The 18,381-nt window shown below is 44.9% G+C and overlaps 1 protein-coding gene across 1 annotated transcript in view; it reads left to right on the top strand.

The window, feature by feature from the left end:
* Positions 1–18,381, top strand: part of PAPPA (pappalysin 1) — a 237,966-nt gene that overhangs the window by 51,569 nt on the left and 168,016 nt on the right. The window contains exons 4-6 of the mRNA XM_025888575.2: positions 1,941–2,086; positions 6,220–6,513; positions 13,664–13,856. Of these exons, the coding sequence (XP_025744360.1) occupies positions 1,941–2,086; positions 6,220–6,513; positions 13,664–13,856 (633 nt within the window). The remainder of the gene's footprint in view (positions 1–1,940; positions 2,087–6,219; positions 6,514–13,663; positions 13,857–18,381) is intronic.

The following is an 18,381-nucleotide window of genomic DNA, read 5'->3' as shown; positions in this document are numbered from 1 at the left end:
TTCCCAATGTAAATTCGACCCCATCGACGTCTACTGAGTGCTCGCCCGGAGGCAAGCCCTATACTGAGAACCGGGTAAACAGAAATGGATAAGGCACATGCCTTGCCCCAGGGAGCCACAGACAGTGGTGGGTACAGACAGGTGGAGTGATGATTTGGAATGGTGTGAGTGCACGTACTTATAGGAGGTGGATGACCGTAGAGATGGTAAAGGAGGTGGAGGAGAGATGGGAATCAGGGAAGCCTTCCTTGAGGAGCGGTACCAGCATGGGCTTTGGATTTGTTCATCAGAGGGCAAAATGCAGAGCGGAGTCCCTTACAGAGGGAACAGCGTGAGTGAAGGCGCCACGAATGATGCATCGTGGTGGGTGCCCCCAACCCACAGTGGGAGATTCAGGAGAGGGAGCCAAGAGAGATGGGGCTGGAGAGGGAGGCAGTGTCTTGGAGGCCATGCTGGGGACCTTGGACTTACTCTTTCACATACAGGAGGCCCTTCTATAACCCCAGGAGGGAAGGAGAAGGGAACTGTCCTAAGTATTCTACCAGCCAGGATTTGTGTCAACCCCTCAGGGACAGATAGCATTATGAAAAAGGAAACAACTTCCAACCCGCAGTGTGACCTTAGCAAGGTCTGAAGCTGAAGTCTCTTTTCCCTCCTCCAGTATATAGGCATCATAATACTACCTACCTCGGTCTTATTAAGAAGATTGATTAAAGGAGATAATCCATGTAAAGTTGGACCACATAGAAGGGCCCATCAGACATTAAATATCGTTATTCATAGGCTTCATCTCACCTACTACATCAAGCTGCCTACTTGCTTGTTTATGTATGTTTTTATTCATTGATTCATTTCCAACCTTACTCAAGAAATGATTGTCAGCTGCTCACAAGGATACATGACAGCAGACATAAAATGGAGGCTGAAAGACTCAAGAGAGAGGAGCTAGATGCCTCTGTCGATTTAGAAAATGATCCGTTGAGTAATATGCCCGTGACTGATGGAAAGCTTTAGCATTTCAGTGGTAATAGGAGAGTTCATACTTTGTGAAGGAGGAGTTCTTACTGAGTACCTAGGAGGTGCCCAGTCTCTTTCCAAAGACCATTTCTTCCTCTCACCAACCTGTGATCGTTCTACGTATTAAAGAGCTGATGATGATAATGGAGAGTTAGTTTGCTTTCCTGATCCGTCAGTCCAAGTGGCAGCCAGTCCAAATACAACATCCCTCTCCAAGTCCATTTTACAGACAAATAAAGAGAGGCTTGCAGAATGCAGAATCATCTGGGGGGTGGGGGCAGCGTGATGCCCAGTGACAAGATCATAGGTTTCCAAGGTAGACAGAATTGGCCCTGAAACCTAGTTCTGCAACTTTGGACAACCTTTTTAATCACATGTGGGCCACATGTTCCTTATCTTGAAAACAGAGCAATAATCCCTCACTGCAAGGTTGGTATAGAGAGGCAAAGCAGGCCTCCTAGTGCAGCTCCATATTTGCCAAAAAAAATGGTCTGACGTCCATAGTGAATGAGTGAAGTAGAAAAGAAGCCAAGACTAGAAGGCATGTTGTCTTTTTCATGGTCTGTATTCTTGATTTGCATGGTCATTTTGGGGCCCTTTCATCAGGCAAGATAGCAGTCCTTAAGGGCAAAGATGTTGATTTTAAGTAAATGTACGCTCTAAACTGAACTCTGCAATTTACAAGCTGAGCAAACTTGTCATGTCTCTTCAACTTATAAGGACTTAATTTTCTTAGCTGTAAAATGGGATCATCTCCACTTACCTTATAATATTATTGGGGGAAGTCATTGAGGTGATGTGTATAAAGTGTTTAGCAAAGTACCTGGCACATAGTAGCTCTTAACTACTCGGGGGAATAGCTATTATTTGAATAGTACCTTTTTTGGATGGTGATGACAGCCAAGGTTCTTTTTCTGTTACAGAGCATACTTGGATGTTAATGAACTGAAGAACATTCTTAGACTGGATGGATCAACACACCTTAATATCTTCTTTGCAAACTCCTCGGAGGAGGAATTGGCAGGAGTAGCAACTTGGCCATGGGACAAGGAGGCCCTAATGCACTTAGGTGAGAATTAGAAACTTCTTCAGGAGGAAATTGGATTAGCACAGGAATAACTTTAGTGGTGATGATAATGGTGATGGTGATCATGACCATGACGATGGTGATGGTAGTGGTGATGGTGAACAGTCTCTTTACTGCTTTCCAGTTTACAGAACTCCTTAGCACTTCTTATCTCATCTCAACCACCAAGCATTGCTCTGAAGAAAATAACATGATATCATTAGCCCTGTTTTGCCGGTGGGGAAACTGAGACCCACAGAAGGAACGGGGCTTATCCAGGGTCACACACAAGTCCGTGGCTGAGCCACATTTGGAGTTCAAGTCTCCAGCTCTGTCTATTGATAGCTTTCTTCTTCTACCCCTTGCCTCTTAACGCATGCAAATATCTTCCCAGCCCAGCAACCGCATGGTGCTGACACAGCCAGTCAGGGCTTGGCTTCAGAGATACCAAAGAGACAAGAGAAAGTGAGCTCGTTAAGAACTCCTTGTTCCTCCGTGGTCCACCAACACCACCGGGAACTCTTCTTACATCCAAAGTATTCATATCCATAAGCCATATCCATATATTTACACAAACCCATCACCAAGAGTCAGAAAAGACAATGGTTTCTGAACCAGGCCCAGTAAGTAAACAGCGTAGCTCTTTAATTTTGATTTTTCTGTGCTTTCTTCCAGTACACGTCTGTATGTGCGTGTGTTTTTTGGTAACTTGTCCATATTTGAAAGCAAATATATAAAATTTTAGAACATAAAATTTTATGTTCTTTTTTTTTACTTCATATTATGCTACCTATATTATTCCACATGGTAGCAGTTTTCCTAATCACTTCCCACCCAACTTTTTCACTTAACATCACAAGACAAAAGCATCCTTCTGGGTTATTTCCATCTCCCTAAAGGTGATGTTTTTAATGACCACACAATATTCCATCGAATGAGGGCACAACAACGTGCTCAACCTTTTTTCCCTCGATAGAATGTTCCTGTTGTTTATACCAATGGATAGCAATGCCTCCCTTGTTGAGCATCTTCATCTGGGGAGGTTAGGGCTCAGGAGAGTGACAGTCTTGGTGTTTGCCAAGGCCCGCTGCTCCCCCAGTGATACACCCAGGGTCCAGTCACCGTCTTCAATCTGTGGTATCTTGGAAATGAGGGACTCTGCAGCTTCACATGATAGAGACTTCAAACTCTAGAGTTAGTTCCCTCTAGACTGCTCTCATTTCCCACTTGTTTTTAAGGGAATGAAACCACTGTGTGAGTGTGTGTGTGCGCGTCCAAGTGCATGCATGCTAGTGTGTTGTTGTGGTATAAATAGAGCTGGAGACAATGAGAAATCTGTAGTGGTTCCCAACTGGGGGAATTTTATCCTCTAGGAGACATTTGGCCGTGTCTAGAAATAGTTCTGGCTGTTACAAATGGGGGAATGCTACTGGCATCTAGTGGGTAGAGGACAGTGATGCTGCTAAATCTACAGATTTAGCAAGAAAGAATTATCCAGTCCAAAATGTCAGTCATGCTGAGGTAGAGAAACCCTGTTGATGGATAGACAGACAGACAGAGGTTGGGCAAAAAAGAGCATGCAACTTAGACACACTTGAAGGTAGACAGTTTGTTTCTAGAGTGTGCCTGGTATGACATGGGAATCCTACTGGCTCAGAGCAATACACAGGGTTGTTCTCAGCTTTGATTCTACTTGGCAGTATGGCCTTAGGCAAGTCTCTTTCCTTCCCCAAGTCCCAATTTACTCAGATTTTAAATGAACAGGTTAGACTAGATGGTCTCCAAGGACAGTTCTCAACACTGAAATGCTGTCCTATTGGAAAAGCAACTGAAAGGCTCTTGATCAGAGTCTTAGAAAGCTTCTTAAGTTAGAGAAAAATACTCCTGATGGTTCCGTGAATTTCCGAGACTGGCTCAGGACCAGGAATACAGAAGGCTATAAATCCATAGCATGTTCTAGTGTTTCAGGATGATGTCAGGCTCTAACTATTTCACCTTTTAAGAGAAGCAGTGAAACAGGACTCGGGCTCTGTGCTGTAGCTCTGTGCAAAGGGGTGAGTTGGAGGGGATGAGGTAAAGCAAACAAAGCTGGCCCGGACATCAAGTCTACAATCCTGTCATTATCCCTGGAAATACCTGTGGGGTCCTGCACCTTCCCACCCCCCTGCCCAGTGCCTCCATGTTGAACCCTCATGGAGAAACAGTATCATTGGCACTGTTGTAGCTCTTTATTTTAGAGCTCAACAGAGATGCAAAGTCACTTTTCCAAGATCACACAGCCGGGGGCAAGCAGAATGAGGGTTGCTAACTGCCCAGGGCCCCCAGCCCCCAGCCTGCCATCTCCCCATCCCGAGAAATGTTGGCCAGAAGCAATTACTCTATACGAACCCCAATCAAACCCAACTTATTAGAAGCATACATATATTTTTACCTTCTTTTCCTGCTGTGATGCCATGATCCCTGGAAAAAGCCTTGGGTAGGAAGGGGATTATGTTTCATATTATGATTGACAGAAAATAATTGAGAGAGATTTCCTGTCTCAATTTCTCTTCCTCCCTGCCTCTCTGCCTGCCCCTTCTCACACATGCACACGTGTGCACACACCCCCACACACCCTCTCATACATCTTTATCTCTGTGCTAGAAGGCTCTGAGCAGTTCAGAATTAATAGACTCCGTGAGCCCCATGACTGAGCAAGCTCGCCCTCCTGGCAGTTCAACCCAAGATAAAACTCCCCCAACGCCTGCCAGTTCAAATCAACATGGCTCTGCCTTATCACCATTCTTTATAAGACACTGCTCTGCACTTAAATTCAGGACTTGCAGAGTGTTTGGACCTGAATTTTAACCTTCTCTTAAACACATTTGGATTTTAAAGTTTAAGTGTCTCCCTACCAGCCTATATGCATTTCTCCAGTGCCTGAAATGAACATGAAAAATGCCGTCCATTGATTCTGCTGAAATGTGTTCCATCTATCTGCCTAAGCTAAGTCATGCTCAGTCATCAAAGACATGGGGGGTAGACCATGGCTTCTCAAACTAGAATGTACAGACGAGCCATCTGGGGCCCTTGTTAGAATACAGATTCTGATTCTGTAGGTCTGCAGTAGGGCCTGAGATTCTGCATTTTTAATCCCTTCCAGGTGATGGTCCTGCTGCTTATTCTCAAGACACTCTTCGAGTCATGAGTAGTTAGATACCCACTGACCCATTTTGAGTCATGGTGCTATGCAAGCTGCTTATGTGTGCTTAGGTGGACCTCAGAAAACTTCTTTCGTTGGGCTAATGTTCAGAGATTCAACACACATGTAATGAGATGCCATATTTCAGGCCCTGTGATTGGCACTCATGGTAGAACTCATTAAGAGGCCTGGCTCTGGAAACTAAGGATTTCAAATCCCAGCGTGATACCTTTCCTAACTCCTGATCATGAGCCTGGGAATCAGTCTCTCCTATAGGGTTGTGAGTTGAATAAGTGTGATTATACAAATGAAGCCCTGAGCACAGGACCCGAGGATACATGATAAATGCCCAAGAGACATTGGCTATAATTACACTGTCATAATGATGAGCTCAACATGATGCTGGCCCTCATGAGTGCTCACTCTCAGAGAGGACCAGAGATGAAGAAGTGGGATTCAGGGATGGTAATCAACTTGCTCAATGTCCTAGCATTTGCAAGGGCAGAGTGAGGACTGGGACCATGGTATCTGACCATGAGGGCTCCAGTTGGACTAGACTGTGCGGGATGTTTGTAAACCAGGGCATGCCTTACTGTTGAAGGACAAGGTGGCAGCAAAAATGTCCACCGGCCCAGAAATCAAAGTCCTTAAATACTGATCATGCCCCTTTGTTAAGTAGTTTGAGGTCACCTCGGTTAGGGTGTCTTACTTCTTCGGCATTGGTGTTTTCATCTGAAAAATGGAAGGATTGCACAGAATGACTCTTGAGACTCTTCCTACCCCATCAGTGGTGCATATCACAAGTCATAACAGTTCTTGGGGCCGTGGAGTCACAGGGTGGAGAAGCCTGTGGTTACTTTGGGCAGCACCCCATTTGCCTGCGATTGATTGGGTGATTTCTGCAGCAGGAAGCAGAGTGCTGCACTTGCTCAATGCTCTGGTTTTCCCTTTGCAGGTGGCATTGTCTTGAATCCGTCTTTCTATGGCATTCCTGGGCACACCCACACCATGATCCATGAGATCGGGCACAGCCTGGGCCTCTATCACATCTTTCGAGGCATCTCGGAGATCCAGTCTTGCAGTGATCCCTGCATGGAGACGGAGCCCTCCTTTGAGACCGGAGACCTCTGCAGTGACACCAACCCAGCCCCAAAACACAAGCTCTGTGGTGACCCGGGGCCAGGGAATGACACCTGTGGCTTCCATAGCTTCTTCAACACCCCTTACAATAACTTCATGAGCTACGCAGGTAGGGCTCCCTGCTCGGCCAGGCTCATGCGGCTGGGTGTCACCCACGGGCTCCAGTCCTGGCTCAGAGGAGCCTTGGGAAAGCTGCTTTCCTTTTCTAAGACTTCTTCATCCCAACAATCCCTCATCCCAGACAATCAGGATGTGACAGTCCTTGTGTGAGATCTTAGGGGTTCATGGGAGCTGTTGCATCTGATGTCTCCTCAGAAAGACACACTTTAAGGAGCTGTCTGGGGCCAAGGTCAGGAGACCTACATTGCAGTTCTAGCTCTACCACTGGGTCACCCAGTGCCTATGGGTCTATCACATTCTGTCTCTGGGTCTCCCTTCGCTCAAGAAAATGGAATCTTCAGATCCGAGGAATCTTGGAGAAGTTTCCTCTAATTTTGCAGTTGTATTTTTCTAAGCTGGTGGTTACTGCAACTCTTTCTTTATCTTTTCTTTTTTTTAACTGCAACTTTCTCTTAAATATAAAGCTCTTATACTCTCCTTTACTCTTTTATTACAAAAAAAAATAGAATGCTTTTGGTTTTGCAAATACGAAATTACATGAGAGGGGTACATTCTTTTCCTAACTGCATGTATCCTGTCAAAGCCCTTTTTTATACCATCAGTAATAGCATTAAGGACTCATGCTTTGGGTTCAAAGATGTCCTGTACTTCTTTTAGAATATATCAAGGCCAATTCTAGCCCTTAGAGCATTTTTGGAAAGTTAGAACAAGGCATTCTTTTCCCAAGGCAGTCTCAGCCCTCCCTACTGGCCTCTTAGACCAGGAACCCTAGTGTAGGAAACCAATCCACAAATTGCACATGGTAGCCCGGCGTCGAATTCTATTATAATATTCGACTTAGGTGTCTCTTGACCCTACGAAAACCAGCAAGTTCTCCAAAAGCGGAGATTGTCTCTAATGCACCACTATATTCCCAGCACCTAGCACAGAGCCTGGTGCTTAATAAATGTTTGTTAAGAAGAAAGAGAGGGAGGGAGAGAGAGGCAGAGAGGGAAGAAAGTGAATAAATTCTCATAAAGGTTTAAAAAAGTGATTCTTATCAATTCTAATATTTCTCCTTGTATAAAAGTTTATGGTTCATAAAGGACATTAGTACACACTATCTCATTTAACTCACAACAAATGTGTGGGGTAGAAACTATCCCCATTTTACAGATGGTAATACTGTGGTTCACTAAAGTCATTTGTCCCAGGTCACATATCTGACTCCAGACATTTTTTTCTTCTACTCCTGTGTGGGGCTGTAGGTCTCCATCTCTGCTTGAACTAGGAAAGCCCTCTTCCCACAGTTTTCCATTTCTTGTTTGGTTTTTGCCTCAGGTTGCATTTGAAGAGAGGATTTTGCTGCTGAAACCCCATGAATTTGATAATCCCCAATAGATCTTCCTGCTTTCCCATGTGGGCTTATGACCTCTGGGGGCCTCTGCAGTTTAAAGCTCCTATCATTCAAACCCGAGGTCTCCGGGAGGGTCAACAACCCAACCTTGGCACCAGAAAGGGGTCTTTAGGTTTAGGTCTTTTAAAAAGACCACAGTGCTGGGTATTTCCTCAAAAGCAGATTTCCCACTGGACTCCCCTTCCCAGCCAAGCCGACATCCCACATCCGGTGCCCTGTCCCCTCACACAGCCCTGCTTACGTTCCATTTCTGTAGCACCTTTCCTTGGCCAGCTCAACGCACATGGAAAATAAACAATAACATGAATTTGGAAGTTTGCCGGACACTTAGGGGCCTCGGAGCTGCCACTAGCTACCAGACCCCCATAAACTAAATCTTTTTTTTTTGTTCCCCTTTGTACAGATCTAAAGGGTGATTGATTTACTGTTGTTTTTTTAAAGGAACCCCTCAGCTCAGTGACCCATTAACAGCAGAACTAATTCACTGAGCTACGATAACAAACTTACACCCGCAAAAGCATATTCAAGGCGACCACGAGCTTTGAAATGTTTGTTTTCCTTAGGATCTCTGATAGATGAGGTGACAAAAGCAGCTGGATGAAATTCAAAATGCGGAACAGGATCGGGTTCTCAGGACCAGGGAGAGCTATGCACAGGGGCTGTGCAGTCAAGGCCAGAGGGTGGAGACCCTGCTGGGTCAACTGCTCGAGTTCCTTCCTTCCTTCCTGGGTGTTTCTTCCTCAGGCCTGGTCACTCACAGAGCGAAGAGTCTAGAACAGTGCTGTCCAGTAGAACTTTCTGCAAAGATGGGCATGTCCTGTGTCCATGCTGTCCAGTGTGATCACCACTGGCCTGATGTAGCTCATGAGCACTTCGAGTATGGCTTGTGAGACTGAGGAATTGAATTGTTCATCTTCAGTAACTTTAATGAATTGAAATTGAAATAACTCCACCTGGCTGGTGGCTGCCATATTGGTCAGCACAGGTCTACAATCATTATCGAGTGCCTAGGATACACCGCACACTGTGTGAAGTGCTTCATAGGCTTCTCTTGTAGAATCCTCAAAATAAGGACTATGATTCCTGAACCTATTTTATGATGCAGAAATTGTGGTTTAATGTAGCTTAGGTAACTTGCCCAGGGTCGCACAAGAAGAAGAAGGTAAGCCTTTTTCACTGCAGAGTCTGTGCTATTGATCAATAAACATCTGGCTCTCTTTCTGATGCTAAGGCAGGTGGGGAGGGTCCCAAGTGCTCAGCTCCAGCAAACACCAGGCAGGTGATGGGGGCATGCCCTAGTTCAGCACCAGGAGCTTATGGTCATCTTGAGCTGCTGGATAAGTCCTGGGCAGATGAAGAGCAGAAGCCCAGACTCTACTTCCTGAAGATGATAGGCCATAGGAGGCCTCCCAAGAGCACCCTCTAGGCAGGGCTTCCTCAAGAGTGCAGAAACCAGGCCTTGTCCAGCCTGCAGGAGCAAGTGTCTTGTTACCATTGTTCTGCGTGTCAAAGCCTTTCAATATGCACATCTGCTTCGACCCTGCCATCCCAGCTCTTAGGAATATATCCGAAGGAAAGAAATCCGTTGATGTGTTTAAGGATTTAATCATAAGAATGTTCTTAGCAATGTTCACTGTCCAAATATCAATTAGGTATTTACTCTCTGCCAGGCATGAAGAAAAAAAATGCTTATATGCGTGAAAAATTAGAAACTGCTTGCAAGTCCAGTGAGCATGGATTGTTGAAATAAATCACAAGGCATCCGTATGATAGAACATTATATGGCCGCTAACGATAACGTAGAAGATGCAAGAGAGGTGTAAACAGAAGCGGAGGAACATGGTGGTGCAGAGCACGAAGTTCGGGAGTGCAGGCACTGAACGTGACGCCTCCATGCATTAGCCTTTGACCTTAGGCAAGGTACTTGTCCAAGCCTCACTTACTTCCTGGACACCACGGAGGGTAATCACACCCACCTTGTGTGGTAGTAGGTGTAGTCATGCAGATAAAGGATTTAGAACTGTCCCTGGTACCATACCAGTGCTCAATAAATGATAATTCATAGGATTATTTGTTAACTCTTTAAAGTGAAAATGGTCACAGAGCCTTGTACCGTGTAAGACCTGGCATATAAACGTGTGTGTGTATATGTGTATATGTATGTGTGTGTGTCTCTCTCTATATATACATAGACATAGGTACATTTATACATATGTATGTATAAATGTATGTATATATATATGGTGTAAATGTGTTTCTGATAATAAGAATTATAAATATTCACATGCAATATACGTATACACACACATAGACCTATGTACTAAATACTAATTGTATTATCTCTAGGTAATGAGTTTAGGGGGATGTTTATTTCTTTGTAACACTTTGGGCATATTCCACATGTTTTACAGTGAATATAATCATTTATTGCTATTACTATTAGTATCACTATCATTATTAAATAAAAACCAAAAAGGCAGGGGCTCTTATGAAGGGCAGCTCTGTTATCCCTACACCAGACATAGGTTAGCTTGTTAAATGCCCTCATTAGCTTTAGGAGGTGGTTACATCATTATTCCCTATGTTACAGTGGGTGAAAACGAGGCTGGCTGGGGCGGCAGGGGTGGGGGCAGCATCTTGCTCCTGGTTCCACAGCACAGGGCAGCGCTGGCCCCCTGGCTTGACCCCCCATGCTCTGCAGTCTCCATGCTACAGAGGGTAATGTGTTCTGGCGAACAAGTTCAGTTAGCAAACTCCGGGCCAAGCACTGACAGCATGGGGGCTGGTGCAGGCTTCCACAGTGACGAGATCCCCGAAGTCCTCTCTGCTGATAAAATGGGAACTGAAGAACAAGATGGGCTGGCTGGTCCTGGAGCTCAGATGTCGGGAGGGGAAATGTGTGGAGGCAGGAAGCCAAGAGGGGCTGACTCTAGACATGAGCTAATTGAGACAGAGCATTTGTGATAAACGGAAACCCTTTGGTCCTTCCCCATAAGATTCCGATAGCAGCAAAGTCTCTAAGCAATGTACCCTGGGACAGGCATTTTCAGACTTCTGTTTTTAAGTTCAGATACATTTCTGTTCCCCTACCAAGTTCTGTCACCTATCTGTTTTTCATACTCTTTTTTGTTGACAAACATGGAAATGGCTAATTTTAAGTCACGAAAGGAAAATGCACTTCTTTGGGGAAAAGAAAGAAACAAACCAGAGTGTATGGAGGGGGAAAAATGCTGTTTTTCTCCTCTATTCATCTTGATAAATACTTTATGTGTTCCAGCTCACTGAGTCCCCACAGCAACCCTATGGAGTGGGGTTGATTTAAATGTCCCCAATTTATACCTGTGGGACCTGAGTTTTAGAGTTACTTCCTTCTTTTGGAAAGGACTGATAAGTATTCTATTTGGTGCCTATGCCTTAACATACATAGCCATTCCCCTCTGAATAGAAAGATGTGTTATTTCTGATATTTTTACCATTATAAATGATGCTTCAAAAAATAGCCTCATACCTATATTTTCCCCATGTTTGTTCATGAATATCTGTCTATTGAATTCCTGAATGTGCTATTGCTAGATCAAAAAGAATGAATATTTTACATTCTTATCATGGTTCTTTGTGCTCCACTCCCCTTAGCCTTCAGCCGAGTTTGGAGATGAACATTCTTGGTACCCTCATCATCTCCACCTACAGATTGGAAAACTGAGGCCCTGAGGGCATGACTTCACTTGCCCATTTGACTCCGGATCCCTCACACACTGGTCTAGCTCTTTAGCCATACTTTCTTAGCCATTATCCCTTCCCCTGCCTCTAACCTATTCAAGTGGCTTCTCTAGAGGGTACTTTTTTTTCACTAAGAAGCTCAAAGTTCCTAGGAACAAAGAAGAACATACCTGATGATCTGGCCCTTCTTAGGCTGAGACGTCTGGACTCTATTCTCCAGGCAATGGGGAGCCATAGAATGTTTGTTATCCAAGGAGTTAGATGGCTGCATGTGGACTTGAGAGAGATGTATGTGACTGAGGGTACTTGCTAAGGGACACTGGGCTCTTCTGCTTTCTCCAAAGCTATGAAAGACGTGCCCAGGGTGCTGGACAAGGGACCGACTGTCAGAAATTACTAAGGGGAGCTTCTGTGTATAACCTCCTTTCACTCCTGTCCCTTCCCCAACCTGGATTTTCAAGGTTCCATCCAACTACACAGCACCTGCCCAAACTTATTTTCTGTTTGTTTGATAAGGCGAAGTGAGTTTATGCTGCAGGATTCCCAGTGGCAGGTTTATTTTAAGATCTGGTGAGCCCCGTGCTCCTCCATCTGGGGCCCAGCTGCGGAAACCCTGACAGGGCGGACACCTCTGGGAAGTGGCGTTTTTGGAAATGAAGCCAAAATAGTGTCTTGTTCTGCCCCCAGGGCAGCTGAATGAAGCTGGTGGAGGAGTAGACAGGAGGCAGGCTCCTTCCTTAGGAGGCGAGTCTCAGACAGTCTTCAGTCCACATTGTAGAAACGAGAGTAGGGCTGAAGGTCATTTGATCTAAATCCATTTAAGAGATTGTATTCCAGCCCACTCAGACTTGGGCTCACAGTCCTATTTATCAAGCACCTGCAGGATACTTTTCCCATACAGGGTCTCATTTATGCACAAAAAGAAGTTCTCATATTGATTAGAAACATGGTCTAGGAGTCCAGAATGCCTGGGTTCAAATCTCAGATGTATCCCTAGCCTTGTGATTGTAAAAAAAGTTGCTTGACCTCTCTCAGTCTCAATTCCCTTCTCTGTAAAATGGAGCAGATAGTAGTATTTACTCACCAAATAGCGGGAGTGTTAAATGTGTCCAAAGCTCAGTGCACCCATGCCTGGCTTATACTAAGCACACAGTGAATAGCCAAGTGACAGTACTGTCCTCATTCCTAGCATGGACGCTGAGCCTGGATTGTTCCTAGGGCTGCCTGCCTCTCTGGCTGTGCTCACTGCAGAGGACTCCATGCCCCTGTGGGCCTGCAGCTCCCTCTCCTACAGCCCCTGACCTTTCTCTCCCCATCTTAGCCCTCCAGTCTGGATGACCTCAAGTACCTCCTTCTTCAGAAGCCTCCCTGGGTCACTGTCCTTTCCCCATGGCACTGTCTCTTGTTCATCAGTGGTCAGCCACAGACTTTCACAGTCTTCTGATAACCTTGTCTCGTACAGCAGACTCGCCTTCACTCTATACCTAGACTGGTCCCTCCTCGAGGGCAGGAACATTTTTCAGTTTCATCTTTCTGTGGCCTTTGGCCCGGAGCAGAGAATATGGGGTAGATGCTCAGAAGGTTAGTTTGAAGGACAGTATCACGGCCTCCATGGACAGCAGAGTGAATGAATGAGCAGATGAATGAATGTGAAGGAATGAGTGAGTGACTAAACAAGTGGAGGAATGAATGACTGGGAGATTTGGGGTGAGTGGTGAGGGAGGGATGGCATAAGGGAATGCAAGGCTTACTGACCAGGGATGGGGGGGGCGTGGAAAACCATTTGGCCCTTGTCCTTAGCTATGACCTCTGGGCCACTGCGGCCCATCCACCCTCCCCTCCCTCCTGTTCCCTCTTACCTGCCTCCAGAAGTGATGACTGCACTCACTTCTTCACAGACCATTAGCTCTTGAGCACTGGAAGAGGCCAGCTCTGCGTTGGCAAGGGCCGGGGGGCTGGCTGGCCGGCCCCTCCGGGAGACGTCATGCAGCGGCTTCTTATCTCTCCCTCTGCCCACTTGCAGATGACGACTGCACGGACTCCTTCACGCCCAATCAAGTTGCCAGAATGCACTGTTACCTGGACCTGGTCTACCAGAGCTGGCAGCCCTCCAGGAAGCCGGCTCCTGTCGCCCTGGCCCCCCAGATTGTGGGCCACACGACTGAATCAGTGACGCTGGAGTGGTTTCCGCCCATCGATGGCCACTTCTTTGAAAGGTGAGTGTGGCCTGTGTGGTGTTGATCCCTCTTTCCTGCCGAGACGAGGGAGATTCTGAAGGGAAGCTGTTTTCTTCGTCCTTTCTCTTGTTCATCGGGACCCCTAGCACCTAGCGGTGATGGGTCCATAGAGACACATGGTCAATTTGGGAGTCAGGGGATAAATGAACGAGTGCTCATTGGAATTAATATGTAAAGATGCATGCTTTCAATGAATGGATGTTTGGCTCTATTTTATTATGAAACACCTGGAAACTTTTATTGCCGGAACATCCTCTGGGATAGAGATGCTGGCTTCCTCTCCACGAGCTCAGGAGTTGAAATTGCCTCTGGTCAAAGCACAATTGTGATAGATGTGTAACATATATTATATATGAAGGTGTGTATGTGTATATATTCATACATCATACGTGAATACACATACTTGAATACACTTGAATATATGAATACATAAAATTAGAATTTTTGTGCCTAGGCCTTTGTTGTAGAATTGAGGGTAGAATTTTTGGAAGATCAGGGATGATAAACTGAGGCACAAGAATTTTGCTCCCCTGTCTTTCACTTACTAACTGTACTACCTTGGGCAAGTCACTTTCCCTCCTTAACTGGTCCTCTCCCACAGGAAAGTGGGTCTAATGATGCCTCAGTGGCCTGAAGGCAGGGACCTGAATCCAAAGGTCTCTTGTGGTGCCTTTCAGCATTGAGACCCCTTGAGGAGCTCAAACTTTAAGGGAAACAGATTCTGAAGAGTCAGGAAAACAGATTAAGATGATGACATCTACACTTGGCTATAATTTAGGGCTTATTAGTATATTAACCCCCATCCCAGCCTTTCTTAGGGGCATTTTGTCCAGTAGTGATGATATACCATTGATGATGGTGAAAGTAATAACCAGCTAATGATTAACTAATAATTCTCTGTGGTTGTGGTTGTTGCCATTTATCAAGTCCTTACTCCAGGCCATATTCTGTATTAAGGCTTTATATGCAGAGTCTCCAGTAACTATGAAAGGGGAATCATCAAGGAGGATCTGGGTGGCTCAGTAGGTTGAGCATCTGACTCTTGGTTTCATTCCGCTGAGGTCATGATCTCAGGGTTGCAAGACTGAGCCCCACATTGGGCTCTGCGATCAGCATGGAGTCTGCTTGGAATTCTCTCCCTCTCCCTCCATGTCTTCCCCTCCCCTCGTTTGCATGCACGCTCTCTCTCTCTCTCTCTCTCTCTCTTTCTCTTTCCCCTCCCCTCGTTTGCATGCATGCTCTCTCTCTCTCTCTTTCTCTCTCAAATAAATAAATAAAATCTTAAAAAAAAATAGAAAGGGGAATAATCTTCCTCATTTGCCAGGTAAGGCAGGAATTAGAGAGAAAGATGCTAGGAGATTTGACCAAGAGCCCATAGACAGTGCTGGGAGCTGGGCTCTGACTCACATTTTGCAACGTCTTGTCTCGGGCCACACCTGCTTTCATTAAGTCCTTCCAAAACTTAAAGTATGAAGGAGGTATTACCCCTCCCCTCAAAAGAGCCACAAAAAGTGGTAAGGAGCTCTCATGTGCCTGTGTGTATATGTACAAATATATATCAGATCATGGTACCACATTAAATTTGGGCTCTAATTTTCTCCACTGCCATCAGTCCCTGAATCTAGAACCTTTGTTTGGCAGCTGGGTGAATGTGTTCATGGGGGAATGAAATGCACTCCCTGGCCCTCTATAACCACCACACACACCCCCACCCCTGCCTTCCCGTGCCCCAGCCGCCCTCACTAGGAGCTCAGAGCTGGTTTGGGAAACGTCATGTGACACTTCAGAGGAGACTTTCCAGCAGCCTGTAGATTTATTTATTTTTTCTGTGGCGATGAGAAGTATCAGACTTTTGGTCAAGCCTTGGCCTCAGTTCCACTTAAAAATGGAAGTTTTGTAAGTGAAGCTTCCCGTGTATGTATTTAATTTGTATTTCATAAAGCAGTTATTGTCCATTAAATAAATACCATCTGATTGTTGGAAACCTATTGGAGGGTTAATTGTTGTGTAATGAGATATGTCTCTATTACATAGTACCCTCAGCTTCAATCAATATGTTTCTAATAACCTATAGTCAGTTGGTACTTGAGGCTCATACAATAGCTATTCTGTTCAGTCTGAGATTTCATAACGGAGTTATCATATGTTAAATTAAAACGGACATTTTAGAAACATGTCTAATTAGGGTTAACAGCTACAGAGACCATAGTCTATGGGTAAAGGAAGTCGATCAGCAAGTTCAATAAATTGCTGTAAAGACATGGAGCTATCACTCTCCCATGCCCTCAGAGTTTATATTCATGCAGACTGGCCTGGTGCAGAGTGCACAAACTTTGCTGGCAAGTTGTCTGCACTCTGTTCTCAGCCCCACCACTCCTGGTCTGCGGAAACTTGTGCAAGCCATCTCACCTCTCTGGTTCTCTCTGACCCTCTGAGTCTTCTTCCATAATTGTGCCCACTTTGCCTGGCTTTTGTGGGGAATCCGAGAGACATGACATCTGTGATCTGCTAGCACATACACTCTATGTTCAAGAAATATTAGCTCCCATCTTGTGCAAAGATTCCCAGAGCTGTTTAGCTACTTGAAAATTCTCTTTCCCTGCAAAATCTCTGGTGTTTTCCACTGCATCCATCAATGCCAACCTCTCGCCGCTGGCTATCCCTATGTCCTCCTGCTGTTCCTCACATCTGTGGTCTAAGAGAATACAAGGGTTTTCCTTAAGAAAACATATTCAGATCCTCCCACAGCCTGTGTCCTCACACATGGGCAACTGAATAAATAATTCAAGGCCACCCCTGGCTTTTCTAACTCCTTTATTTTTATCTGTCTTGCAAACATGTGTTGACTGAATGGTTTCAGTTATCTGAACAATTGGCGGTGGCGTATTAGAAAGAATTCTGGACTAAGACCCAAAAGACCTGGATCTGAAGTCTTTGCAACCTCATTCATTTCCTCCTGCTCGTCAGCCTCAGTTTTCCGATCTGTAAGCCAAAGGTCATCTGGCCTTTCTCAACCAAGCTCCCTATTCCAAATCTCAGAACACAGAAAATGACTAGAGTAACTATTTTCTCAATTCTCCCAGGAATGGTGCATAACGAATACCATTCTAGATGCACAGGAGAGAAGTTAACTCATCACACACAGTGGATATCTTAAAGAAACACTGTTCAATAAGACTTCTGCTGTAATGGAAATGTTCTGTGTCTCTGTTGTCCAATATGGTAGCCATTAGCCAGCCGGCTATGGAGCATTTGAAATGTGACAAGCGTGAAACTGAATTTCTAAATTTATGTAATTTTCATTAATTGAAATTCAGAGACCCCCGTGTGGCTGCTGGGTGCTGTATTATTAGCACAGACTTGAGCTTTAGGCTTTGATTCTCATGGAAGGTGGGTAAGAAAGATGATCTCTTCCAGGGTTAACATCTTGTACTACTGTGATTTCAGTGTCTGTGTGTATGTGTGTGTGTGTCATTGTGTGTCTATGTAGATACAGGTACAAATAAAAATCAAATAAATGCCAAACATAAGAAAACATATACTCCCTGGATGTGTAGGATGCTGCCTGATTTTGGTAAAGCTTGTATCTACTCAATGACTTTACAAGCTATGAACTTGGCATGATTACTTTGTACTCATGATTTTCTATTTCCTAATCTGTGAAATGGGAACCTCACCCACTGCCCAGAATCACACCATTGCATTTAGTTGCCTACTTTGCCTTTACTTTAGTCCTTTTCTCAATCCATGTTTCCATTCAGCATGAAGACCAGTCTTTTTAAAATGTAAATTAGATCCTGTCACTCCCTGACTTAGAGTGGCTCCAGTGTCTTCCCAATTCTTTTATGTACAATCTCCGGGTGGTCTACTGGACCTCCACGATCTGGTCCTTGCCTACTTGTCCAGCTGCCTCTCTTAACACTCCTTCCTTCATTCATAACTCCTGTCACTCAGACTTCCTTTGGGATCCCTATAGACCAAGCCTTTTCCTGTGTAGGGCCTTTACATACCTGAGACTGCCCCTGGAATGCTTTATATCCACTCTTTATGTCATCCTTCAGCTCTCACCATAGATGACATCCCCTCACTAAGGTCTTTCATGACTGTTTCAATTTTAATTAGCCCAGTGTACCTCCTCCACCTGTATTCTTGCCTACATCATCCATTTACTTTCCTTCTAGAACTTAATGAACCCATAATTTTTTATCTGTTTACTTATTTATGTACTGTCCACCTGGCTGCAAGCACACCTGATTTCCTTCCCCTTGGATAGTCAAAGTCTGGAACTTGTACAGTGCTAGCAACTAGAGGCGGTTCAATGACTACTCACTGAATGAACAGATGAAATAGTGAATGAATATGTGAATCAGTGACTGAATATGAGGGAAGGTACTTTGTGGAGCTCTGTGCAAACAAGGCATATTTACTGTCAGGTGGATGATGGTTTAGTCACTCATCAAAGTATTTATTAGAAACCTAGGATGTGTCAAGAACTGATATACAG

The sequence above is a fragment of the Callorhinus ursinus genome, unplaced genomic scaffold, assembly GCF_003265705.2.
Source record: "Callorhinus ursinus isolate GAN/ISIS: 27379988/994484 unplaced genomic scaffold, GSC_fseal_2.0 scaffold24, whole genome shotgun sequence".
Lineage (NCBI taxonomy): Eukaryota > Metazoa > Chordata > Mammalia > Carnivora > Otariidae > Callorhinus > Callorhinus ursinus.
This window is presented reverse-complemented; position numbering and strand designations above follow the sequence as displayed.